The sequence below is a fragment of the Bufo gargarizans genome, chromosome 6, assembly GCF_014858855.1.
Source record: "Bufo gargarizans isolate SCDJY-AF-19 chromosome 6, ASM1485885v1, whole genome shotgun sequence".
Lineage (NCBI taxonomy): Eukaryota > Metazoa > Chordata > Amphibia > Anura > Bufonidae > Bufo > Bufo gargarizans.
Genome location: NC_058085.1, coordinates 10,180,746 through 10,207,206, shown reverse-complemented (window position 1 = coordinate 10,207,206; position 26,461 = coordinate 10,180,746). Strand labels below are relative to the sequence as shown.

The 26,461-nt window shown below is 45.4% G+C and overlaps 1 protein-coding gene across 1 annotated transcript in view; it reads right to left on the bottom strand.

Annotated features, from left to right (window-relative positions):
• Positions 1-26,461, bottom strand: part of DNAH9 (dynein axonemal heavy chain 9) — a 170,562-nt gene that overhangs the window by 118,046 nt on the left and 26,055 nt on the right. Inside the window, exons 6-27 of the mRNA XM_044296589.1 lie at positions 24,386-24,619; positions 20,406-20,573; positions 18,946-19,062; positions 18,712-18,862; positions 15,881-15,995; positions 15,610-15,678; positions 13,853-13,979; positions 13,504-13,759; positions 12,537-12,778; positions 11,878-12,013; positions 9,491-10,112; positions 8,554-8,776; positions 8,233-8,399; positions 6,734-7,604; positions 5,112-5,242; positions 3,374-3,500; positions 2,749-2,889; positions 2,145-2,270; positions 1,736-1,975; positions 1,188-1,348; positions 713-869; positions 309-413 (exon numbers count right to left, since the gene is read on the bottom strand). Of these exons, the coding sequence (XP_044152524.1) occupies positions 309-413; positions 713-869; positions 1,188-1,348; positions 1,736-1,975; positions 2,145-2,270; positions 2,749-2,889; positions 3,374-3,500; positions 5,112-5,242; positions 6,734-7,604; positions 8,233-8,399; positions 8,554-8,776; positions 9,491-10,112; positions 11,878-12,013; positions 12,537-12,778; positions 13,504-13,759; positions 13,853-13,979; positions 15,610-15,678; positions 15,881-15,995; positions 18,712-18,862; positions 18,946-19,062; positions 20,406-20,573; positions 24,386-24,619 (4,686 nt within the window). The remainder of the gene's footprint in view (positions 1-308; positions 414-712; positions 870-1,187; positions 1,349-1,735; positions 1,976-2,144; positions 2,271-2,748; positions 2,890-3,373; positions 3,501-5,111; positions 5,243-6,733; positions 7,605-8,232; positions 8,400-8,553; positions 8,777-9,490; positions 10,113-11,877; positions 12,014-12,536; positions 12,779-13,503; positions 13,760-13,852; positions 13,980-15,609; positions 15,679-15,880; positions 15,996-18,711; positions 18,863-18,945; positions 19,063-20,405; positions 20,574-24,385; positions 24,620-26,461) is intronic.

The following is a 26,461-nucleotide window of genomic DNA, read 5'->3' as shown; positions in this document are numbered from 1 at the left end:
ACCGTTGTCCGTCAAAAAAATAGGACAGGTCTTATTTTTTTGACGGACAGGAAACACGGATCACGGACGCGAAAGACAAACGGTGCCTTTTCCGACTTTTCAACAGACCCATTGAAAGTCAATGGGTCCGCAGAAAATCATGGAAAACGGAACAACGGACACGGATGCACACAACGGTCGTGTGCATGAGGCCTAAGGGGCATAAAACACCTCACTATGGTGCCCCGCAAGGCGCCCACAAGTATGCCTCCTGAGATCCAGTGCACAGTCTTCCATAATGTGTGTCCAGGTGGAGCAGATCACCTTACCTGCACCGCAACCACAGACAAGACCTCCACTGAGATTCGGTTGAACTCGTCAAAGCAACCCCAGGCCCCTGTCTGCGCGAGCCCCTTGTAGATGTTTCCGCAGGACTGGAAGATAAAAGAACGAGAAGATATTGGCACAGATTTACTAAACCTGTCTAAACTCAAGCTGGCCAAACCTATCAGATATATGTTGGCTGAATCCACCATTTTGCCGACTATCTAATGTGTACGGAGGACTCCTTTTTTTCTCAGAGAGATAAGCCGCCAGCATGTATTGTACCATTGTGTTGTGGGGGATCTCTGGCGGGTGCAGGTATCTTTTTGAAGGCTGTGTGGGCCATTTGACTTGGGGGATCTCTGGTGGGTGCAGGTCTTTAAGTAGGCTGTGTGGCCAGACTACTTACCTTGTAGTCCATCTGTTCAGAGCAGTTGAAGACGTACACCATGATGCCAAGCGCTCGGCCCAAGTCTTTGGTGGTTTCGGTCTTACCAGTACCAGCTGGTCCGGCAGGGGCTCCACTCATGGTGAGATGAAGGGATTGGGTCAATGTGATATAACATCTGTAATGCACAAGGTTACGGAGTCACTGTTGTATACAGTCTTACAGTTTATATCTGGACTGATATACGATGGTCATTCCTGTGTATGGACGCCATATGTACTACATTTCCCATGCAGCAGCTGGCTGCGGCTTCCCCAGGGCAAAATGGATGGGGGCGCTGGAAGCAGAAGTTGTGGCCCCTGCATTTTGACAGGGTAAAAATTAACCTTCATGATATAAAGGCTGAGGAGAAGAAAGTGCTTTGTGTGGTAGGGATACTTTTCTCCGACATAACTTGGACGGCACAGCTCTGCAGTTCTGGCACACTGTCACATACCTGTCTGTAAGAGGAGTGATAACAAGCCGTGGAGTGTTGCCAAGATACTCATAAGAGTAGAGGAACTGGGCGTCACAGATGTTGGCAAAGCAATGCTTCTTGTCATCGTCCCAGCGGTGGCGGAGCTGCGACAGCCACACGAAAGCCTGAGCATTGTCAACCTTTGAAATGAGGACATGGACACGTGGGTTAAGCTCCATCTGTAAAAATGACACCTAAAGCAGCCATAAACGTCCTGGCATGTCATCTCTGGGTGGCTGCCACGACTGGACAATGCTCACAGCAAACTCCCGGAATATTAAATAATTGCTTTACACCTTAGGCTGAGTATAGCAGCACGAAATACAACATCCCGGGCCTTAGAAGTGAGCACTAAGCAAACCTCTGTCCATGTTCTATATGGATGTCACTGGTCAGAGTGAGTTGTGGTAGAGACTGCCACTCTGTACGACAATGTATGCTCCGCGGTCTTCAATGGATTCCATATATTACACATGGGTAATGTGAACACATCGAAGACCGATCGATAAACCTAGGAGTGAACTTGCCTTCTGTGCAATTATCTTAGAGACCACGTCTCGGGCGTGAACGTCGATGGTACAGATTGTCATGATTTTCTGCCTGTCCCCCTTGGACAGTTGACCGATCAGCATAGTGATGAGGGTGTTCAGCTGGTTGACTTGTTTCTTGTAATACTCCTTCATGGCGTTCTCATAGCCTTCCTCCAGACGGGAAAAGGAGATGCCAACCTCAGTGGTCCACCAAATCTGAGTGCAGGTAAGCGCCACCTGGAAAGGACAATGACACCTATAAGACACACTGGCTGACTTGAGTGAAGGCCTTGGATCCAGTGCAATGTGCAGCCATCTTACAATAGGCATAGCTGCAGTAAAACTGCCATATGTAACCATTACATTCTACTGTACATTACATCCTCTGGGCAGTTGTTCTACCTACCTGGGCAGGATAGTCAAACAGCCATTGTTCCCTGGGCTTCTCCTCATACGCAGTGACGGCTTCGGTCATTTCATGCCTGACGGTGGACCTCATGGAGTCCAGCACCCGGTTCAGCCAGGTTTCCACCTGAAGACACATAGTAAAAAACAACTCATTCATGGACAGAATTTATCATCCGTTCCTGCAGCAAATTCCATCAAAGTGACATCGGATTACCCATGTACATCATTTCCATGTACCGATCGGTTCATTAAGCAGCATCGCAGAGCGCTGTCATCTGCAGAGCATCACAATGCTTTGGGACAATGCATTTCTCACAGCTAATTAGAAAGTGACATCGTTTGTCACCTGCTAATTAGTTGGGGGAGCAGTGCTGACAACCCTGGATAAACAGCGTTTTTATATCCCGTATTCACAGAACACTTGTTACCACAGAACGTGAGCGCAGCAGCTTAATCAGCTGGAAACTGAACAGCTTGGAGCTCTGCGTGTCAGTCAGTCCTGCAGTTCTGGCGTTCTAGTCATGAACCAGGAAGCACAGGATGAACAGACCAAGAGAAACTACTCGGTATGTTAGCTATCACTGAGAGATGCATCAGCTTACCTGGCCGCTGCAATCACAAGGCTCGTTGAACGTGACGTATTCGTCCTCCTTGCTGGACATGCCGAGGCCGGTCTTGGACTCTGCATCTTTGAATTTCATCTTTGCCATATTGTCGAACAGTTTGGACAGATGGCGCATGACCTGTAGTGAAGCACGTATACGGTGAGAACGCAGCACAATGTCTGCGCACAACTTCTATATTGTGCCCTACTATGAAATCACAAGACGAGACATTACTGATACAGAAGATGGCTCGTCAGCTCTAGAGATACCATGAAGAAGGCCGTCCACCGACCACAGGCAGTAACACTGATTTGCCAGTTTCAGACAAAATAAAAATTCTAAATTAAACTTTCCCATAAAGTGCAATTTTATGTAATTAAAAATTTAATATAGTCATTGAGTTATTCAATAACATGTATCTGTATAGAGCCACCTGCTGTGTATTCTTTTCCTTAATTTTCCATTGCTGAGGTGGTCGCACATGCTCAGTTCAGCCCCTTTATGAATGAGGTAGCTGTTTTACTGGGGAACCTTTAATATTACAGGCTACTCATTAATATGTTAATTGGCGGCCATATTCTCAGGACTCCTATACTGAATTTGGTCAGGCGGGGAGACTCACAAGTTGTGGATTAGTTCCATTTGACAAGATGTCCAGTAAATCTGCAGAGGATATGAAGTAAAATCTAGGGAATGCCAGTCTCTTGGTGTCCAGGTATTCCGCCAAGGCTTTTTCACATAGAGACAACCTAAGAGAATAAGAAGGGCGGTAAATTCAGTGATTCTATAGAGGAGATGAAGAAGGATGACGTCTCATACACGAGTCTTAAAGGGGTTGTCCCGCAAAAAATATTCTACAGTTTTCAACCCAGCTCCTGGATCTGAATACTATTGTAATTGCATGTAATTAAAAATTTTGCATAGCCAGTGAGTTATTCAATACAATGTATCTGTATAGCGCCACCTGCTGTTTGTTTTTTCTTATTTCTTTGTCCTGCTCACTAAGAAGGCCGCACATGCTCAGTTTTCATCCTTCAACTGCCTCCTGAGCTGATAGGGAGAGCTGAGACACGCCCCCTAAGCTGTGATAGGGAGAGCATGGATACGCCCCCAAAGCTGTTATAGGGAGAGCATGGACACGCCCCCTGAGCTGTGATAGGTGGAGCATGGACCCGCCCCCTGAGCTGTGATAGGGAGAGCATGGACACGCCCCCAAAGCTGTTATAGAGAGAGCATGGGCACGCCTCCTGAGCTGTGATAGGTAGAGCATGGACCCACCCCCTGAGCTGTGATAGGGAGAGCATGGACACGCCCCCTGAGCTGTGATAGGGAGAGCATGGACACGCCCCCTGAGCTGCGATAGGGAGAGCATGGACACGCCCCCTGAGCTGCAGCAGAAAAGACACTCCCCTTGAGCTGTCAGCTTGATATAAATCTAGCAGAGCAATGAATGCGGAGATCTCTAGATCCATGAGAGGTAAGGGGCTGGTTCTAGGATTGTTAGAAAGAGATTGTCATGTCCTGTATGATGTCTGATTTTCATTTTTTACATTAGTCATGGGACAACCCCTTTAAAGCGATGTGCGCCCGAGTACACTGCACCAAATTTAAGAAGAAATCTATGCTAAGCAGGTTCAGATTTTGTCAGCTTTTTTCACCACTGTAAAAATTTGTGAGTGGCGAGAAAATTACTGCGCAGATATAATGTGCTTAATTAGTGTACATCAAAAAAGTGGCACAAATCACTTGATTAAAGGGGTTAGCCATCTGGGACATTAATGACAGATTGCTAGATTATGCCAACAGTGCCAGATAGAAGCGGGTCTTACCTCTGGGACCTGCCCCTATCTAGAGAATGAGGTCCCCGAAGTGCATAAGAGCACACCACGCATACGAAGCCTGCTCTCCGTCCATCGCTAAGGTAATTCCGGAAGTAGCTGGCTGCACTCCTTTTACTTTGGGGCCCGTTCTGGAGGAAGAAGCAGGTCCCGGAGGTAAGACCCGCTTCTATCTAGAGAACGAGGTCCCTGAAGTGCATAAGAGCACACCACGCATACGAAGCCTGCTCTCCATCCATCGATAAGGTAATTCCGAAAGTATCTGGCTGCTCTCCTTTCACTTTGAGGGCTTGTTTCGGATGAAGAAGCAGGTAAGACCCGCACCTATCTGACACTGATGGCATATCCTGGCAATATGCCATTAGTGTCTTAAATGGGAATACCCCTTTAATTTACCGTTCCTGCTAAACCTGCACACGGCAGCCAAATTGAACAAGCAGCGCTGCAGTGAAAAGCATGGAGTAGTGGCTTTTAGACGACCTTAAACTCTGAGATACAGTTTTAGAGCGCATAGATGCAGACCTTCCCTGAATATCCTCCAGCTTGTCGTACAGCCCCGGCTTGTTGGTGGCCTCCACGACGTTCGGAGTCCCGTTAGCGTCTTGAGCCAACTCTTTGAAATCTGTGTCAATGCCTTCGAATCTCTTGGAGTCCTGGAAAGGATTATAAGAAGCTTTAGTGCTGGCTACAATATGCAGCAGTGTTCCTATGTTGGGGGCTCAGTCAGGCCTGGCTTCTGCAATTCACTGACAGCAAGCACTGGAAATGGTGAGGAATTAAAATGGAAAAGGTATTAGTATTTGAATGTGATGCACAGATAAAAAGTATATGTATAGAAGATGTAACCGGTGCAGGCTGTAATGCTGAGCGGAGAGTACCCGCTGACAGGCTGCAGAGCGTTCCTCCAGTGTCTCTTATCTGCTTGATGTCAACACGTTTTCTGCTTACAGAGATTTTATTACTGTCTCATTACGCTCCTCCGCCGCCGCTGCGCTAAGCACCAGTTTATAACAATTTATAAGTCTTCTGGCTGCTGCTTCATAAGACAAAATGATGGAATTTGTACGTTTTTAGCAGAAGCCGCGGCTTGTAGTGACATCTCTACAGCAGGTGAAATCACCCAGCGCCTGCAGGAGCCGCCCTGGGAGAAAGTCTAGATTCTATCTCAAAGAGGCTGCACGGCCCAAGGTTCAGAGACCGTGTCCCCAAGAAGAGAGCAGAATGTAAAAACTAAGAGGGTCATTTATTAAGGCGTTTAGACGCCGGTCTTAAAAGCCCTATACCTAGCGGTGGATCCGCCGAAGTTATGAAGGGACACAGTCCTCTACATAACTTCGGCACATCCACCGCCGGTCTAAATGTAAGAAAGCTTCCTTGCCTAAAACAGGCGTAGAAAATGATAAATGAGACGGGCCTGGCCGCCTGTCCCCTTCCCCGCTGCGCCCCCTTTTTTAGAACTGGGGTGAGTGGGGGAAAAGTTGCTGATTTTGCAGCAAATAACCTTTGCTCTGTAATCTGAGACAGGTGTGTGTCAATATATCTGATAGTAAATGACCTCCTAAGACGTTAAGTCGTACTATTCTGAAGACATCAGCTAGCTGTATCTATGGGGGAAAAGAGGAGACTGAAATGGAGATTTATTAATCCTATACTGGAGGACCTTCTAGGAGGTGACAGACTGAAAGATACATACTGGAAGGAGCAGGGTCCTCCCAGCAGCACAGAGGATTTCAGAGGAGGAGTGTGCTGATCTTGTGGAGCTCACAGGCTGAGGGTTACATACTGGAAGGAGCAGGGTCCTCCCAGTAGCACAGAGGATTTCAGAGGAGGAGTGTGCTGATCTTGTGGAGCTCACAGGCTGAGGGTTACATAGTGGAAGGAGCAGGGTCCTCCCAGCAGCACAGAGGATTTCAGAGGAGGAGTGTGCTGATCTTGTGGCGGCAGTGACCTGTCCACTCATGTAATAATTTTTTGCTGCATGTGACAGTCAGTGTCATGATGTGAAGAGGGGAGGAAGTTTCAGGCTGAGAATTAAATGGAAGAAGTAGGGTCACAGAGTATTTCAGCAGAGGCGGGTTCATCTTGTGGTTGGTGGTGACCCGTCACGTCATAAGCATATGGGTACACACTACATAACTACTTACCTCAGGAAGTTGTGCTCGAATGTCATCTGAACCTATGAAAATGCTCTCTAGATGAGACCAGGTGCGCTGAACTTCAAACCAGATGGAAATGACAGAATCAGCCGTGGACAGCTTCTTCTGCCAGTCTGACACTTCTTCTAAGAAGAAGGCAATGTACTTGGAGGTCATCAGATTCTGGAGCTGAACTTGATTGTCTTCCAAGGTCTCAATAAGCTCCTCGTCCGATTTGATCAAAGGCACTTTTGTCCTGGGATGAGGTTCGTACTGAAAGTTCATTCCACTCCAGGTGGTATTGAGCTCCTTCAGCACCTTCTCCATGCCCATCTCTTTCACAGCTTTGTCCACAATGCCACGTACTTCATCCTCAAAGTTATGGAGGTTGAGTTTTAGTAGGTCGGCAAGAGTGGTGTCTTCGTCCATAGTGAAGCGGACGCCGGTGGCTTGCATGAGTTGACTCCAGTGTCTTTCGCGGATGGCTGGATTCTGAAGTTCTGCCACGGCCCTTAAAGACGTCAATATGTTTTTCACTTGGTTGTCAAGCCCTCCGAAAGCATCCCATGCCCTCATCTCCTTGTCCAGGTTTCGGATGTCCTTTGCAAACTTCTTACACTCCAGATCCATGTTCTCCACGTTGATCTCTCTCCATTTGGTTGTTTGCCAGTCATTCATACTGGATGTCACCAGGGTGATCATGTCCCAAAGCTCCTTGAGCAGACAGACTTCCTTCCTACATTGCTTCAATTGCTTGTAGTCTGGAACGTTGACTTCAAATAAGGCTGCGGACTCATATGTTGAGGCCATGGTGGCCTCCATTTTTTTTATTTCCATATGTTTGAGGTTAAGTGTCTGGTATGGAGAGATGCTGTCAAATCTGGAGAAAAAAAATGGAGACTTTGTAAGTGGTTTTAAAACAGTGACTCTCCAGCTGTTGTTGTCAGTGCATGCTGGGGAGCCACTGGTTGGAGACAATTGGACTAGATCTGAGACAAGATCTGAGGATGACTAGAAGTGGTGAACTAAGAAGAGATCATGAGGAATAGGCATCTGCTACACCCTCAGTGACCCTCTTTAATACCAGGAAAGGTAAGTTTTGGTCCCCACTGTACACAGAGAAGGGGGGGCAGTATGTGGTCAAATGCTTACGAGTGAGGATGGACTGTATTGGAGGGAAAGAAAGGGATTAAAAGGGTTCTCCGGCCCTTCTCTCCCATATGATGTGACATTGGCAGTGGTGAAACACTGCTGCCGGCAAAGTGGAACATATACCTCGGCATCTGCCTGACACCCAGCATACTTATTGGGTTTTGGATGGTTGCCTCCACATCTGTCCCACCAGTTGGGCAGTAGCATTTTTCTGCACCAGATGTTAGTTCTGGCTGTAGAGAGGAGCTGGAGAACCCCTTTAACTGAGGCAGGTCTGAATAAATATATACTGGAGGTGTGAACTAGACCATCCATGGTAAGGGTTTATTACAAAGGCCTTAGATTACAGGCTTTACCTGAAGGGAGCTTCCTTGCGGAACCTCTCTCTGAAATGGTATTGCTCAACATCAAAGGAAGCGCAGGTCCGGCGGAGAAGTGTCACTTCATTGGCTTGCAGCGGTGCAACATGTTGCTTTACGGTAATGGCCATCTTCTTAATATTGTTCCACTTCTCTGGAAGTTCCTATAGATTAAATAAAAATAAACAGGAAATAGGTGGATGCCCACCACACAGAGAGCAGATGACTCGGGCACAGCTGCTGAAACCCCCTGGTGAAGCTTCAATGGAAATTACATGGTCGCTGTGAAGCTAAAAATTCTGAAGACTTGGGACTGACCTCCAGTTGTTTGTAGACTTCATCAGGGAGCTCCTGCTCATAGACTTTCAGGAGCTCTATAGTCTGCTTCAAGGGTTCAAACAACTCATCGGTGCTGCTCTGACGATCCTTCACAGCCATTAAGTGACCCATTATTTCCACCAGACCATTGTAGTCTCCTTCATTCAGTTGCTTACTTAACCCATGTTCTGCCACCTCGATGAACTCCTCTAGATCGGCCAAACTGAGAAAAGAAACACAATATAAAAGAATACCTCTGGTGACATTTCTTTATTAAAAAATATTGATGTAAATACTTTGCATCACTTATCTTGTACTGGTTACATCCTGTATTATACTCCAGAGCTGCACTCACTATTCTGCTGGTGCAGTCACTGTGTACATACATTACATTACTTATCCTGTACTGATCCTCAGTTACATCCTGTATTATACTCCAGAGCAGCACTCACTATTCTGCTGGTGCAGTCACTGTGTACATACATTACTTATCCTGTACTGATCCTGAGTTACATCCTGTATTATACTCCAGAGCTGCACTCACTATTCTGCTGGTGCAGTCACTGTGTACATACATTACATTACTTATCCTGTACTGATCCTCAGTTACATCCTGTATTATACTCCAGAGCAGCACTCACTATTCTGCTGGTGCAGTCACTGTGTACATACATTACTTATCCTGTACTGATCCTGAGTTACATCCTGTATTATACTCCAGAGCTGCACTCACTATTCTGCTGGTGCAGTCACTGTGTACATACATTACATTACTGTTTTTTGCGGTTTTCAGATGACTGTACATATGTTGAACAAGCAGGAAATGCTGAGAGATTTCAGCTGTGAAGCCTGCAAAACTCTGAATGCAGCACTTGACTCCTATAATACAGGAGGTGGATTTAGCCGATGTGAAAGCGCTCTAATGGCGATTGCTCACCTGTTTGTTACGTGGTCAATAAGATGCTGCTTGAACATCAGACTCCACCTCTTGATGACATTAAGAAGGGCAGATTTGAAGGGATGGGCATCCACCCTCATCCAACAATCAAAGACATTGACCGGCTCCATTTGGTTAACCTCTTCATAGATCTTCTCATATGAGTCTATCTGTTCTCTGAACTGCAGTAAGGTGGGGGGTGTCTCTGGGACCCCATCTTCAGCATGAGCTTCTATCTCCTCGGGGGTCAGTACGTGGCCATAGAGGAGGAACTGGCGCATGAACTCCTTGCGGTCATCCACGTACAAGTAGGCGTATTGGTCTAAGGAGTTTCGATATTCAGCGCACATGGACATTATGTTCTGAACACTTTCCATCAGGAAGTTACGCATGTCTGCCAGGTCCGCCATGTCTTCCATGTCTGCTTGGTAATTCGGGAAAGTGCTTGTCTTTGAGAGCCGAGGGACCAAAGAGGAAGTTTTGTAGATATCATTGATGAGGCCTTCTATGATGTCGTACAAGCCATCACTGGTTCCAAGATCCAAGGAAGGTCGGAAGACCATGTCTGGGACTACCAGGTCCAACTGTACTTCAAATAAGGGAGCAAGGGCGGCCTTAGCATCTGTAAGTAAGAGGGCAGAAAGTGAGTGGAGAAGGCTGGCCTGCCTCTCTATTGAATTGAAGAGAAGACCACGACACTCTAGTTGCTATTGCGTCAAATGCTTCTTTTTATTATTATTAGAATTTTTTTATTTTCTTTTTTTTTCTTTTTCATCCATCCAAAAAATAATATTTAGCCACTGGCCAACATTTTAGTCAACAATATACCTTGATCACGGACTTAGTCATGGTGCTTGTAGTATGGCTGGATGCAGCCATACTACAAGCACCATGACTAAGGCCGTGATCAAGGTCTATCGTTGACCGAAACATTGGCCAGTGGCTAAATACTACAAGCACCATGACTAAGGCCGTGATCAAGGTCTATCGTTGACCGAAACATTGGCCAGTGGCTAAATACTACAAGCACCATGACTAAGGCCGTGATCAAGGTCTATCGTTGACCGAAACATTGGCCAGTGGCTAAATACTACAAGCACCATGACTAAGGCCGTGATCAAGGTCTATTGTTGACCAAAACGTTGGCCAGTGGCTAAATATTATTTTTGGGATGGATGAAAAAGATTTAAAAAAAATCCCAATTTTTTTTAAAATAATAAGAAAAATAAGCATTTGACGCAATAGCAACTAGAGTGCCGTGGTCTTCTCTTCAATTGCATGAACTTTATATACCACTGAGCACCACATTCATCACAGAGGTGTGCCGTTCAACTCTCTCCTCTGTATTGAATAGGGCAGCAGACAGGGAACACTTTTTTGGCCTCCTTCAGGTTAATGGCTGAGGAGACATGGGATATATGCACCATGATAAAGGCCCCCATGCACATTAGGCCAGCTGAACCTGCCGTTTTCAGCAGATGACATTGGGAGAGGGAAAGATGGGATTCATTTTTCCCCTGATTTATTTCTCCCAGGAGGGAAGTCATCACTAGAGGTGTCCGGTAGAGGCTTTCTCCTCAACCCTCCCACCCACCATTAAAACCCCATACATACTCAGCCTGACTTGGGAAACTGATCAGCTGTTCACGCAGCTCCTGGAAACCAGACAGTCAGCAGAAAGCTCCATCCATGGTGTAGTTTTCAGTGTGGAGCCTAATGCAGCTCTGCTCTTATTTAATTGAACTGAAGCTGAGCTGGAGTACCCAGTATGGCCACTACACAGGGTACAGAGCCTCATGCTGCGTTCAGGCTCCATCCACTGTAAAGCTTGGATCAGTGGGGGGTGCCAGGTATCAGAGGACTCAACCTACCAAACCACCCCTTTTTTAAATCTTTATGAGTTATTGACCCCAAAATTTAGTCGACAATGGGGTGGGGCTTTTGGGAAAGAGGGCATGCTTAAAGATTTGCCACAATTGTGGCATAAAATAAGCCAACCAGTAGTTGGTGTAGAGTCAGTGAAATCCCTGCAGCAGATTCAGCCTCCAGCCATGATAAATGCATGTCTAGACAGCCGGGCTAAGCTTATGCCATCTTTAGCAATAGTAAATCTGGGCCATTGTGTTCAGATGCATTAAACCTTCTTGAAAAGGGTCTTCCTACTAAATTGATGTAGGACGTGCCATCAATTTCAGATTAATCACTAAAATGAAGAGGCTGTCGTGCTCCTTCTATCCCCTTCAGTTCTGACTGGGAGGCACCATTGTTTGTAATGAATCTCCTGAATAAAGCCACACGTGTCTGATGGGAGACACAGCAGGCCTCCCTCTTTCATATATTTAAGCATACGTCATAAATGGACCTTTTAGGAAAGCCCTTCCTCATACCCATGTTATCCAGGATGAACTTCAGGGAGCATTCAATAGCATTGAAGAAGCCGTCAAGAACCGTCTCATCTATGTAATCGACATAAGCTTTCCACACGTCAGAGTTGGGGTCTGCGGAGAAGAGCTCCATGTTCTCCTGAAACAGAAAGTATTACAATCAGAGAGGATGGACGCTATTTACCACCACGTCCCCCACAGACAGGACTTTCATTTCCAGAATGAGGAATGAGCGCCTGGAGGGACCCGTCAATGCATCTCCTCCATTAAAAATCAGTGTTTCATTATTTTTTACAACCTCCCACGAAAAATCACCTGCAGGAGGCTGAACGGCTTTGTCTTAATTGAATTTCATACTTCAGAACGTACATAGTCCCCAGATGACATAATAACCCTGTATATTACTGGGGGGAGGCCGCTGGTGTAATATCTCCAGAGGAATATCTCCTGGTAATGATTTTTGTACTTGGAGGAAATAATCAGATGGCGGCACATTCAAGTGCATCTTCTCTGTTAAAAAGCTATTCCAGGAGCCCCTCCTGAACATTCCCCTGCGCAGGTGACGTGTGGCACTGGGCATCCTTGATGACATCACTGCAAATGACCACAGCGGACGATCGTTGCTCGCCACAGAGGCCTCCCCATGGCTTTGCTGACTTTACCTGCACTAGTTGGTGAATTTTGCTGCCAGATTCCCGGATGACGTTATATCTCTTCTCCAGGCGCTCGCTCCGATCGTCCAAGTTAAGGAGAGTGTCTTTCTTGCCATCTTTCCTCTCAAATATGGGCAGCACCCAGGTCTTCATGATGGACTGAATTTCCTCCACGTTGTCTCGGGCCTTCTGCACCCTTCTCTCCAGGTCGTGGACGCTATCTCTAACTTGCTGGATATAATCCCAGACTCCTTCACAAAGAGACAGAAGGATACAGAGATGTGTAATGAATGATCGTGTCTGTAGGCTAAACTTTATTGTAACAGTCAAGCCCCTATAATGTATCCCGCACAGGAGTTTACTGTAATCAGACATGCTAAATTCCCTTCCCTTCACACGACTGTCCACTTAGGACAGGTCATCGGAGGTCAGTCTCTTGGCACCCCCGCCAATAACCTGTTTGAAGGTGCCTCAATGCTCACATGAGCGCTGTGGCTCTTCATGGGTCTATCCACCTCCATGCTGTCCACTTAGTAGGGTTGAATTGGATAAAGCTGCAATACCCTGCATCATTGCCCCTAAGCAGACAGGCCTAAGTAAGCAATGAAGAGGCTGCAGCACTTGCACAAGCACTGTCTGCCCGTTCTTACAGCTGATCACTGGGGGTGCCAAGAGTTGGACCCCCACCAATCTCATATTAATGTTCTATACTAAGAATATAATGATCCCGGAAAACTTCATTAAATGCTAAAATTCTCACTGCCTGCAACAACCACAAGGGGGACCTCACTGCATCTACATGTATACATCTCCTAGTGCACTGTCTTCAGTAGCCGTCTAAACTCCCCCTAGTGGTGGCTGCAGACAGCGGAAAGCAGGTGCTCAGAAAAACAGAGCTCGGGCCCTCAGAAGTGGATATTCACCTTAAATAATTCAAAGGTTATAAAATAATTTAAAAAAATTCACATGACCATACCGTGTGCTTTCCAGTTTAAGGTATCTTCTGCTGATTTTAACCGGATATCTATGTCCTTGAGCTGCCCTTCCACCAGGGGGAACTCCACCTCTAGGATGGAGCTTATAACCTTGTTGTACCAGTTGGTGGTCAGTTCCAGGTTTGCAGTGTACTGTCTGTAGGACTCTTTGGAAGAGAAGATGTCTTCGGCCTCCTTTGGTATGGTTTCCATGTGAAGTGTTTGCAGGTATTTCACGTCTCGCAGCACAGACACCAGCTGTATAACAGGGACAGTAAGATGTAAAGCTGCGGCTTAGATTTTATTAGATCGGGTCCACAGTCACACACCCTGAAATCCTATCGAAATTACCTGCGGGTCAAAATTGACGTTGATGAGCCTGGAGCCGTCATCGCGTGAAATGAGAGGCCGCATGAGGTTATACTGAGATTTCTCTGACACCGTCTGGCACCATTCTTCATACAGCTTCTCTATGTACCTGGAGTAATGGAGACAAGTGGATATAAGCCGAGTCTGTTATACATTTCTGGTAAATCCGGCCTCCAGGAGAATTATAGCAAAAGTCTCTTGTGATAAGGCTACTTTCACACTTGCGGCAGAGGATTCCGGCAGGTGGTTCCGTCGCCAGCAATCTGGACACAAACGGATGGCATTTGTCAGACGGATCCAGATGCGGATCCGTCTGACAAATGCATTGAAATACCAGATCTGTCTCTCTGGTGTCATCCGGAAAAACGGATCCAGTATTTATATTTTTCACAGATTTAAAGGTCTGTGCATGCGCGGACCGGAAGAACGGACCCGTCAATGTGGCAATTATACATTTCAATGAAAATTAATGCCAGATTCTGCATTCCAGCAAGTGTTCAGGAGTTTTGGCCGGAGAGAAAACTGCAGCATGCTGCGATATTTTCTCTGGCCAAAAAACGTAAGAGGGACTGAACTGATGCATCCTGAAAGGATTGCTCTCCATTCAGAATGCATTAGGATAAAACTGATTAGTTTTTTTCCGGTATTGAGCCCCTATGACGGATCTCAATACCGGAAAAGAAAAACGCTAGTGTGAAAGTAGCCTAAGTTCTACGAGACTCTACAAAAAAGAACAAGGGACTACGATTTTAAAAAAGCTTGTAAAAAAAATTTCTGATTCTAATTGAAAACTACAATAAAAACAATATAAAAAAAAACATCTCAACATCACCGGTCTCCAGTTTCTTTCCATTAGAGTCCAGATAAACAAAGTGACTGCAGCTCAGCTACACTGCGTAATGGAATCTGAAATCCTCTGTGCTGCTGGGAACCCTGATCCTTCCACTATGTAACTCAGTCTATGACCACCACATTCCTCTCCTGAAATCCTCTGTGCTGCTGAGAGGACCCTACTCCTCCCACTATGTAACTCTCAGCCTGTGACCTCCCACAAGATCAGTACACTCCTCTCCTGAAATACTCTGTGCTCCTGGGAAGACCCTGCTCCTTCCACTATGTAACTCTCAGATAGATTGATAGATAGATCGATCTACTACTCCCCCATGTGGACATCACTGGACAGAATACTTCTGCCCTGGAATAAATCCTGACTTTGTGTCTATCGGACTGGAGCGTCTGCCATTGATCTGGGGCTGTAATTACGATTCCTCATCTTGCTCTGAGCCCAATTAACGAGCTCGTATTATATCAGGCCTCGGACTTCCCGCGAGTCTCCGGAGGACATGGCCGCTCTTTGTAGAGAAGCAATTAAACCTGATAAACTGCACTTTGTGCTGTATGTAGGGCTCCCCGGTGTATGCAGGTGTTCTGCACAGCGGTGCATCTGCTGCTGCCTTTAAAGGGCATATAGCAGGTGAAAGAAAAACATAAAGGCTGGAGATCTCAGTCATCAAAGGATCCCTCTGGCCGACCTTCACTTACCAACTATAATGGTCGCCATTAGGCACGAGTCTGTCACCAAGGTTAAAATATTTCTAGCTATTTAAAATCTACATTGAGGAATGAGTAGAGTTGGGTGGCAGCCATATTAGTTACCACCCAGCTTTCCTGAAGTTAGGCAGAAATCTTGTGCCAGCATTTGAAGCCATAGACGAGCCCGGGGCATACATCACACTTACTGGTCTAGAAGAGCCATCATCTCCTCGTACTTCTGCTTCATCCTGCTCCCGTCCTCAGACTCCATGCACCTGATAAAATATGTTATTCATGTAGAAGTGTCACCAAGAAGGAGCCATATGATGGTACATATAATTTATATCAAGTAGTGCATGAAAAAAGTGAAGCAGTCCCCAGTATCAACCAGTCAGATAAATCACAATGGGAAATTAAGCCAGAGTGTGACTGGTTGCACTGGTTCTCATACATGGCAGAGGACACAGCGAGACTCACGGGTGCGTGATGTGGCTGAAGTTGCTGTATGGCGTCTGCAGCCTCTCTCTCAGCTCTTTAGCCCAGTTCAGATTCCCGGAGACGGCAGGCATGTTCTTGTTTATCTGTGGATATCCTGCATGAGAATAATGACAATTATACGCTGTATAGAAGGCACTATCACTGGCACTATATAGAAGACACTACAGCTGGTACTGTATAGAAGGCACTATCACTGGCACTATATAGAAGACACTATGGCTGGTACTGTATAGAAGGCACTATGGCTGGTACTGTATAGAAGGCACTATCACTGGCACTATATAGAAGACACTATGGCTGGTGCTGTATAGAAGGCACTATCACTGGCACTATACAGAAGACACTATGGCTGGTACTGTATAGAAGGCACTATGGCTGGTGCTGTATAGAAGGCACTATGACTGGCGCTGTATAGAAGGCACTATGACTGGCGCTGTATAGAAGGCACTATGACTGGCGCTGTATAGAAGGCACTATGACTGGCGCTGTATAGAAGGCACTATGACTGGCGCTGTATAGAAGGCACTATGACTGGCGCTGTATAGAAGGCACTATGACTGGCACTGTATAGAAGGCACTATGACTGGCACTGTATAGAAGACACAATGGCTGGCGCTGTATAGAAGGCACTATGACTGGCACTGTACAAAAGACATTATGGCTGGTACTTTATAGAAGATACTATGGCTGGCGCTGTATAGAAGGCACTATGACTGGCACTGTATAAAAGACACTATGGCTGGTACTATATAGAAGATACTATGGCTGGCGCTGTATAGAAGGCACTATGACTGGCACTGTACAAAAGACACTATGGCTGGTACTATATAGAAGATACTATGGCTGGCGCTGTATAGAAGGCACTATGACTGGCACTGTACAAAAGACACTATGGCTGGTACTGTATAGAAGATACTATGGCTGGCGCTGTATAGAAGACACTATGACTGGCACTGTACAAAAGACACTATGGCTGGTACTGTATAGAAGATACTATGGCTGGCACTGTATAGAAGGCACTATACAAAAGACACTATGGCCGGTACTATATAGAAGACACTATGGCTAGTACTGTATAGAAGATACTATGGCCAGCACTGTATAGAAGACACTATGGCTGGCACTGTATAGAAGGAACTATGACTGGCACTGTATAGAAGGCACTATGGCTGGTGCTGTATAGAAGGCACTATGACTGGCGCTGTATAGAAGGCACTATGACTGGCGCTGTATAGAAGGCACTATGACTGGCGCTGTATAGAAGGCACTATGACTGGCGCTGTATAGAAGGCACTATGACTGGCACTGTATAGAAGGCACTATGACTGGCACTGTATAGAAGACACTATGACTGGCTCTGTATACAGGACACTATGGCTGGTACTGTACAAAAGACACTATGGCTGGTACTGTATAGAAGATACTATGATTGGTACTGTATAGAAGACACTATGGCTGGTACTGTATAGAAGACACTATGACTGGTACTGTATAGTAGATACTATGGCTGGCAGTGTATAGAAGGTACTTTGACTGGCGCGGTAGAGAAAACACGATGACTGGAACTTTCTATAAGACACTATGGATGGTACTGTACAGAATGAACTATGGCTATCACAGTATAAAAGGCACTATGATTGGTACTATATAGAAGGCACTATGGCTGATACTGTATAGAAGGCACTATGGCTGGTACTGTATAGAAGACAATATGGCTGGTACTGTATAGAAGACACTATGGCTGGTACTGTTTAGAAGGCACTATGACTGGTACTGTATGGGCTGTTTCACACGAGTGAATGCTGTGCGTGGAATCCGCTGCGTGAAAGAGAGCCAAGCCCCATTCCGGACAGCAGAGACACGGAGTATTAACATGATTGATAATGCTCCGTGCCTCTCTGTGATCTTTTTACTATAAAATCACAATGAGATAAAGTTGGCACTGTGATTTTGTAGTAAAAAGATCACAGAGGGGCACAGAGCATTATCAATCATGCTAATGCTCCGTGTCTCTGCAGTCCGGAATGGGGCTTGGCTCTCTTTCACGCAGCGGATTCCACGCACAGCATTCACTCGTGTGAAACAGCCCTATAGAAGACACTATAGCTGACACTGTATAGAAGGCACTGTGGCTGGTACTGTATAGAAGACACTATGGCTGGCACTGTATAGAAGACACTATGGCTGGCACTGTATAGAAGACACTGACTGGCACTGTATAGAAGACACTATGACTGGCACGGTATAGAGGACACTATGGCTGGTACTGTACAGAACACATTATGGCTGGTACTGTATAGAAGACACTATGGCTGGTACTGTATAGAAGACACTATGGCTGGTACTGTATAGAAGGCACTATGGCTGATACTGTATAGAAGGCACTATGACTGGCGCTGTACAGAAGGCACTATGACTGGCGCTGTACAGAAGGCACTATGACTGGCGCTGTAGAGAAGGCACTATGGCTGGTACTGTATAGAAGGCACTATGGCTGGTACTGTATAGAAGGCACTATGGCTGGTACTGTATAGAAGGCATTTTGGCCGGCTGTTTTGGGGTGCATATCGGCTGACACTGTTTGGGGGTACTTGTGTAGAAGGCACTGTGGCTGACACACGATATCAGCCACTGTCATGTAGGTCCCACTTTCTCTCCAGAAGGAGGATCTGGAGCAGCCAAGGTGTGTACTATAAGAAATAACGTCCCTTCCTCCTTTGTGTTTTATTTATGATGGGGACATTATCCCACATGTGACAACTGCCACACTGTAAGCCTGCAGGAGGTGCCACCATCTCCCAGCCACTGACCTTGCTCCGTCACCTCCAGCATGTGCCTGTCATAGATGGCTTTGGCGGTGTCCAGTTCTTCCTCAAACATGGTGATGAGGAGCGGGTACTTATCAAACGCATCCCGTGCGATGATGGGCCTGTCCAGGAGGCTTCCGAACATATCCAGCAGCTGGGGTGAAAAACAAAACCATTACACAGTTACAGAGTAATACCCTCCCCTATATAGAGCGACTATCAGGGGTGACTACCTACCCGAAACGCATGCTCCAGGCCGGAGGTGTCATCAAACCCCAGGCAGAACACCGTCCCCAGCTTCCGGTCCATGTCCTCAACATTCAGTTTGAAATCTGAGACATCGTCTTCAAATTCCTACAGACCAGAAACAAGAGGCAAATGAGCAAAGCTTATTCATGCAGCCTGCAGTGTAAAGTATGGAGGTTTGCATTCTGGTTGGCATTCATGGCCATGTAAAGATCTTTATTGTAATCACGTTTTGCATTGTTTGGATTCACATTATTTTTATTAGCAAAAATTCTGTTGCTTCTCACTGAGAAATTCATTTCATGCAAGACCAAGATGCATGGGGCTGGAGGACCATGATGGGTGGGGATGAGGGACCATGACACATTGGGCTGGAGGACCATAAAGCATGGGGATGATGGACAATGACATGTGAGGCTGAAAGACCAAGGCATATGAGGATGAAGGACCATGACATGTGGGGCTGAAGGACCATAATGCATGGGGCTGGAGGACCATGACGCATGGGGCTTGAGGACAATGACGTGTGGGAGTGAAATACCAAGTCACGAGGGGATGAAGGACTGTGAAGTGTGGGCCTGAAGGACCATGACAGATGGAGCTGAAGGACCAAGGCATATGAGGATGAAGGACCAAGGCATATGAGGATGAAGGACCATGACGTGTGGGGCTGAAGAACTTATTGACTTGGTATTTTTCTTCTTGACTTGATTTATTTGGTTTTTAATCAGTTTGTGTGAATATTTGATTCCCATCAGTCTGGCAGACGCCCCGTACATGGTGGAGCTGAGCAGCCGCCGGCCTTGTCCTATAGATATGGGGCCATCAGTCTAATCAAAACCTTTCATTCGCTCGTCAATTAAGCGTGTGCCAGAGATGACTGGCAGAATGATAATGGAGATGTGGATGGAGAAGAAGATGATCAGTCTTGGTCACCGACTACATACACGTGACAGGTCGCAGTCCGCTCAGGAAGCCATATTACAGCGACAATGCTCAGGTCTTCCACCTGGTGGTCAGTTGAAATATTGCTGAAAGGACCAGGTGCATTAATGGGCTCATAGTGGACTGTATAATGCAGCCATTTCAATTTTTTTCTCTATACGTCTCTCCTTAAGAGCAGTGAAGGAAAGTTTAAGGGTCTGGTCTGTGGTCTCAATGAATTTAGGGATACGGTATTTTAATTCAGGGTGCTAATTTGGGGTTTGATTAATGTTAGGGGTCTGGATGAGTTTAGGGGGCTTAATTCCCTTTAGGGCTCCAGTCTGAAATCTTAATGAGTTGTGAAAGGTTAAAAAGATCTTTACAGTTGATGCTTCACCTGACCACAGACCTTGTTAAAACTAGTTGAGCACCCTTGTGCAAGCTTGCTGACTGTTTCCATTACTACTCAGCAGAATTCGGACTGGTAAGCCACGTATTTACAATGCACACCTGCAGGCAGCCCCCACCTTGTTCTCCATGTCCAGGCAGTCGTATGTTCTCTCAGAGAACACTTTATATGTGTCTTGGAACTCCTGGTACAAGTCAGCCACTGTCCGACTGAGAACTTTCCCTTTGATGCCCCCAAATTCGATTTTCTCCAGTTTCATCATATCCAGAGCCGTGAGAAGTAAATCCTGTGGGGATGAAATCGATGCATTAGTAACACTGACAGGACAGCGAGGTGAACGGGAGAACATCAGCATGTATGACAGATCGACAACCACACGCATCATAAAACATACGTTATAATAGAAAAGATCCACTAATACACTAGACACGCAGCGGGCACTGTTTACTGCAGCCTGTATTCTGCCTCCTCAGCAGCCTTGCTGAGCCTACACCAGAAACATGATGATGACCTGGGCCCCTATGAGGAGCTTCCAGTTCACCCTGCTGTAAAGGGTTACAGGCGACTGAACGCAAATCGATAAAGCTTTGTACTCAGTCGCGGTGTATTCAAGAGGAGAGAGCACAGTGCTCCTCGTTGTGTAATAGGATTCAAATCCGGAGCGCTCGCCTTTATAACTCCAGAACATGGAAACTGAGCTGCAGCGATAAAGAAGATATGCCGGCGATCTCATTGTGAATGAAGACCTACAACATTTCTTCATGGAACTTTCTAGGGGGCTGGTGTTCAGTTTCTCTGAGAGAAATCCTCTGCATTGACATCAAGGTAAACGATCAAATTCTGACTACCTGCAGCCACCACCAGGGGAGCTCTGGAGCATACTGCTTGTACATTAAAAGCAAACTTTTGAGCTCCCCCTGGTGGTGGCTGCAGGCAGTGACAATTTTATTGTTTACCTCTATGTCAATTCAGAGTGATTCAGTGCTCTGTATCAGAGAAACTGAACTCAAACCCCCTATAGACATAGAAAGAAACATTTTTTTGTAAAATATTCCCTTGGAAACCTCCTTTAAAGCTCCCGGGTAGATTTGCCATTCAGGACTCTGGAAAGCTGGATGACAATATTAAATACCTGAAATGCTGACCATGTTGATTATCATCCAGCTTTCCCACAGCTGTCACACAAGGACTTAAAAGGGTTAAAAAAAAGGAGTCTGCTTTATACCAAAGACCACACGTGTCTACAGGTAGTACCTCAGCCTCATTCAATTAAACAGAGCTGAGCTGCGCTACCAGACCCGACCCTTGGACAGGTGTGACGCTGTTTCTGAAGGAAAGCGGCCATGTTTTTCTAACAAGGAACAGCTCCTTTAAGAACTTCTGTGCACTTAGGACTATATGCATTCGAGGGGAGTCACGTTATAAATAAACAAGCGCTGTGCCCTCATAGTAACCCCTTAATGACCCTGACATTTTTCACCTTTAGGACCAGGCCATTTTTTCGCAAATCTGACATGTGTCACTTTATGTGGTAATAACTTTAAAACTCTTATTTATCCAGGCCATTCTGAGATTGTTTTCTCGTCACATATTGTACTTCATGACACTGGTAAAATTAAGTAAAAAAAAATCATTTTTATTTATAAAAAAATACCAAATTTACAAAACAAAATTGAAAAATTAGCAGTTATAGTTATTATTTTACATCCCCCATATGTCTGCGTGTTTGGATAATTTTGTGAATGCCATTAAATTTTTTGGGGACGTTAGAAGGCTTAGAAGTTTAGAAGCAAATCTTGAAATTTTTCAGAAAATTTCCAAAACCCACTTTTTAAGGACCAGTTCAGGTCTGAAGTCACTTTGCTTACATAATAGAAACCACCCAAAAATTACCCCATTTTAGAAACTACACCCCTCAAGGTATTCAAAACTGATATTACAAACGTTGTTAACCCTTTAGGTGTTCCACAAGAATTAATGGAAAATGGAGATGAAATTTAAAAATTTCACTTTTTTGTAAGATGTTCCATTTTAATCATTTTTTTTCCGCTAACAAAGCAAGGGTTAATAGCCAAACAAAACTCAATATTTATTGCCATGATTCTGTAGTTTACAGAAACACCTCATATGTGGTCGTGAACTGCTGTACGGGCACACGGCAGGGCGCAGAAGGAAAGGAGCGCCATATGGATTTTGGAGGGCAGATTTCACAAGGATAATTTTAAGTTGCCATGTCACATTTGAAGCCCCCCTGATGCACCCCTAGAGTAGAAACCAGTGATAGCCATTTCGCAGTGTTCGCCAACGAACACATGTGGGCTGCCATCTTGACTCCAAGTCTGGCGATGCACAGGTAAGCCCTTACCTGTGCCGTGAGTCGGTCTGAAATCAAATGCGGTCACTGGGAGCAGGTAGTTCCGAGAACAGCCTCCGGGGGCCTTTATCGGGCTGTTCTCGGAACTGTCTGCTCCCGGTGACCGCATTTGTTTCAGACCGGCTCCCGGCACAGGTAAGAGCTTACCTGTGCATCGCCGGACTTGTGAGTCAAGATGGCAGCCTGCATGTGTTCGCTGGCGAACACTGCGAACTGGCCATCACTGGTTGAAACTCCAAAAAAGTGATCCCATTTTGGAAACTACGGGATAAGGTGGCAGTTCTGTTGGTACTATTTTAGGGTACATATGATTTTTGGTTGCTCTATATTACACTGTTTGTGAGGCAAGGTAACAAATAATAGCACCGTTTTGGCACCGTTTTTTATTTTTTGTTATTTACAATGTTCATCTGACAGGTTAGATCATGTGGTATTTTTATAAAGCAGGTTGTTACGGATGCGACAATACCACATTTTTGGGGTTGTTTGTTTCAGTTGTGAATTTTTTTTTTTTTTTTTTATGTCTCCATATTCTGAAAGCCGTAGTTTTTATTTTTTGGGCGACTGTCTTATGTAGGAACTCATTCTTTTTGGTATGAGATGACAGTTTGATTTGTACTATTTTAGGGTGCATAAGACTTTTTGATCGCTTGGTATTACGCTTTTTGTGATGTAAGGTGACAAAAAATGGTTTATTTAGCACAGTTTTTATAAAAAAAAATTTTTTATTCACCTGAGGGATTAGGTCATGTGATATTTTTTATAGAGACGGTCAATACGGACGCACTGATACCTAATATGTCTACTTTTCTTTTTTTCCCTATTTTTTTAACTTTATTTTGAGAAAAGGACAATAATTTTTTTTTACCTGAAACTTTAAAAAAATTTTTTTGGGGGGGTGGAATATTTTTTAAACTTTTTTTCACTTTCTTTTTTGTCCCATTATGGGACTTCAACTTTTGGGGGTCTGATCCCCTTTACAATGCAGTACAATACTTGCCGCACCCACAGATTGGGTGCGGCATTGCACCTAAGCCCCAATCCTTTTAATAGAGCTGAGACACAACCCATGGACAGGACTGTATCTGTTTTTCTAATCCTGGAAATCCCTTTAATTGACATGAATATTGTATATGGTATATCAGGGATCAGCCACCTGCGGCATGCCAGCTTTTTGTAAATCTTCAACTCCCAGCATGTATAGTGATACAGGATATTCACAGAACACCCACAGAAGTGAATGGAGTATGCTGGGAGTTGTAGTTTCACAATGGCTGGTTACTGACCCCTGTGGTATATTATTAGAGGGCATTGGATTAAGCAATGTTGTCATTCACTGAAAGCAAGCCGAGAACTGATGGTGAGCTTTTAAAAACACAAAGGGGGAAATGTATTAAAATTGGTGTAAAGTAGATCTGGCTTAGCTGCTGTTAACAACCAATCAGATTCTACCTTTCATTTTCCAAAGGATGAAGCTGATTGGTTGCTATGGGCAACTAAGCCAGTTTTCCTGTATACCAGTTTTGATAAATCTCCCCCAAAGTATATTAGAAAGCGTCAGCACTTTTTCACACAATTAAAGCTTTATTAATACAAAACACATGAACGCTTAGTAGGGGGCGGGATGTAATGCTACACCACATGTTTGGGTCATCCTTGTGATGTTAGTGGGGTGACACGCCCTAGGCAGCAGCCCCCAGGGACCCACTGAGTGCAGTACTCACCTCAATGGTTTCCAGTCTCTTTATGAAGCATTCCAGTCTGGCGAACACAAGTATGGAGGAGAAATCCCACGTCTTCACTTCTTGCCCGTTTTTGAAGTAGCTCGGCAGCTTTTCTCTGCTCTCCTCAAATGTGTTCATCAGGAACCGCAGGACGGAGAGGACCTCCTGGACTCGGCCCACACTTTCTTCTGTTTCCCCTTTCAGCAAGTCTTCAGGGTTTAGGTAGTTGCGAGCCTGCAGCGGAGCAGAGAATATCAGACATCACAGCACACAATGGAGCTGGCATGGGCCGGTGCATGCACTGACAGCAAGCACAGATCTTGAATATGGCACAAATACTTAGTATAATAGGAAGTTGAGACTTCTTTTACCATTTAGACCTTCAGACCGACCCTCCATCAAATATGATGACCAATGATCAGTTCTCCTGAGCATCAGGGGTTTTCTGGTTGTGATATGGACACTAAAATGCAGCCACATCTGATGGACAGAATGTAGATGGATAAAAATGTCTTTAAAGGGCATCTGTCAGCAGTTTTGTCCCTATGACATTGGCCCAACCTGTTACATGTACACTCGGCAGCTGAAGACATCTGTGTTGGTCCCATGTTCATATGTGCCTGCATTGCTGAGAAAAATTATGTTTCAATATATGCAAATGAGCCTCTAGGAGCAATGGGGGCGTTACCGTTACACCAAGAGGATCTGCTTGCTCTGCAACTGCCACATCCTCTCCACTTTGATTGACAGGGCCAGGCAGTGTGAATGTGATCAAACCTGGCCCTGTCAATCAAAGTGCCGAGAGTGCAGCAGTTGCAGAGAGAGCAGAGCCTCTAGGTGTAATGGCAACTCCCCCGTTGCTCCTAGAGGCTCATTTTTCTCAGCAATGTGGACACATATGAACATAGGACCAACACAGATGTCTTCAGCTGCCAAGCGCACATGTAACAGGTCACCCGTATCATAGGGATAAATCTGCTGCCAGATGTCCTTTGAGGTCACAGTATTCACCTCCATGCCAGATTCTATTAAAGAAGATGGACACCATGATGCAAAACCAATGGACCCCAGAAAAGTTAACAGGGCCATCAGGCGCTTTTGGTGTCCATCATGTGACTCTATCGCTACTGTACTGTTTCTGACCCTATAACGGAATTGAAAAACAGAGAAAATAGCACAGACATAAATCCACCCAAAGCTGCCGGTTTGCTTCAATTGCAACTTATCTAGACAATCCTCTGTGGGCTGCAAATATCAGCAGCACAATTGTCTCTCCTGCCATTTGTTACAATGTGTCAGTGCAGATGATATCTATTGGTCTGCCACTTTACCTCACAGAGGATTGTACATTCCAATGACATTAAACTCTCACAACTGTGACAGCAAGCAGAGGTCATGGAAACAGAGAGGAATTGGAGCACAAAGAGGGGAATTTATGAAGCCCTGATTGGGCTTTGCAACATTTTGAGCTTATTTGTGCATAAAAAAAAATTGCGACATTTTGCATTTGTGTAGAGTGGGTGGGTGGGAAAGTGGACGTGGTTAGCCTTTGTTAATGAGTGTCACTCCTGATTTAAAACTCATTCACACGTCCGTGTTTGTGCTCAAATCCGTGAAAAGGTGGTCAGCGATGCCTCCGTGAAGGATCTATGTTGGGTCAGTGTGTCCGTTTTTTGCAGTGTGTCAACCATGTTTCACAGACACTGTGCTGCTGAAAAATGACTCAAAGCATCTCTTCCTAATGATCAGTGAAAATGGATGAAAAACGGATGGCATCCATGTTGCATCCGTGGTTTTCATGGACCCATAGACTATAATGGGCATGATGGTTCAGTGAATATGGACAAAGTATGGCATGCTTCCGTGCTAAAAACACGGACCCACGGACAGTGGTAAAACACGGATGTGTGAATACACACCTTAAGGGCTAATTCAGACTGCTGTATGAACGAGTCCGCATCTGTTCCGTAATTTTGCGGAACGGGTACAGACCCATTCATTTCAATGGGGCCGCAAAAGATGCGGACAGCAGATCATGTGCTGTCCGCATCCGTGGTTCCGCTCCACAGAAAAGAT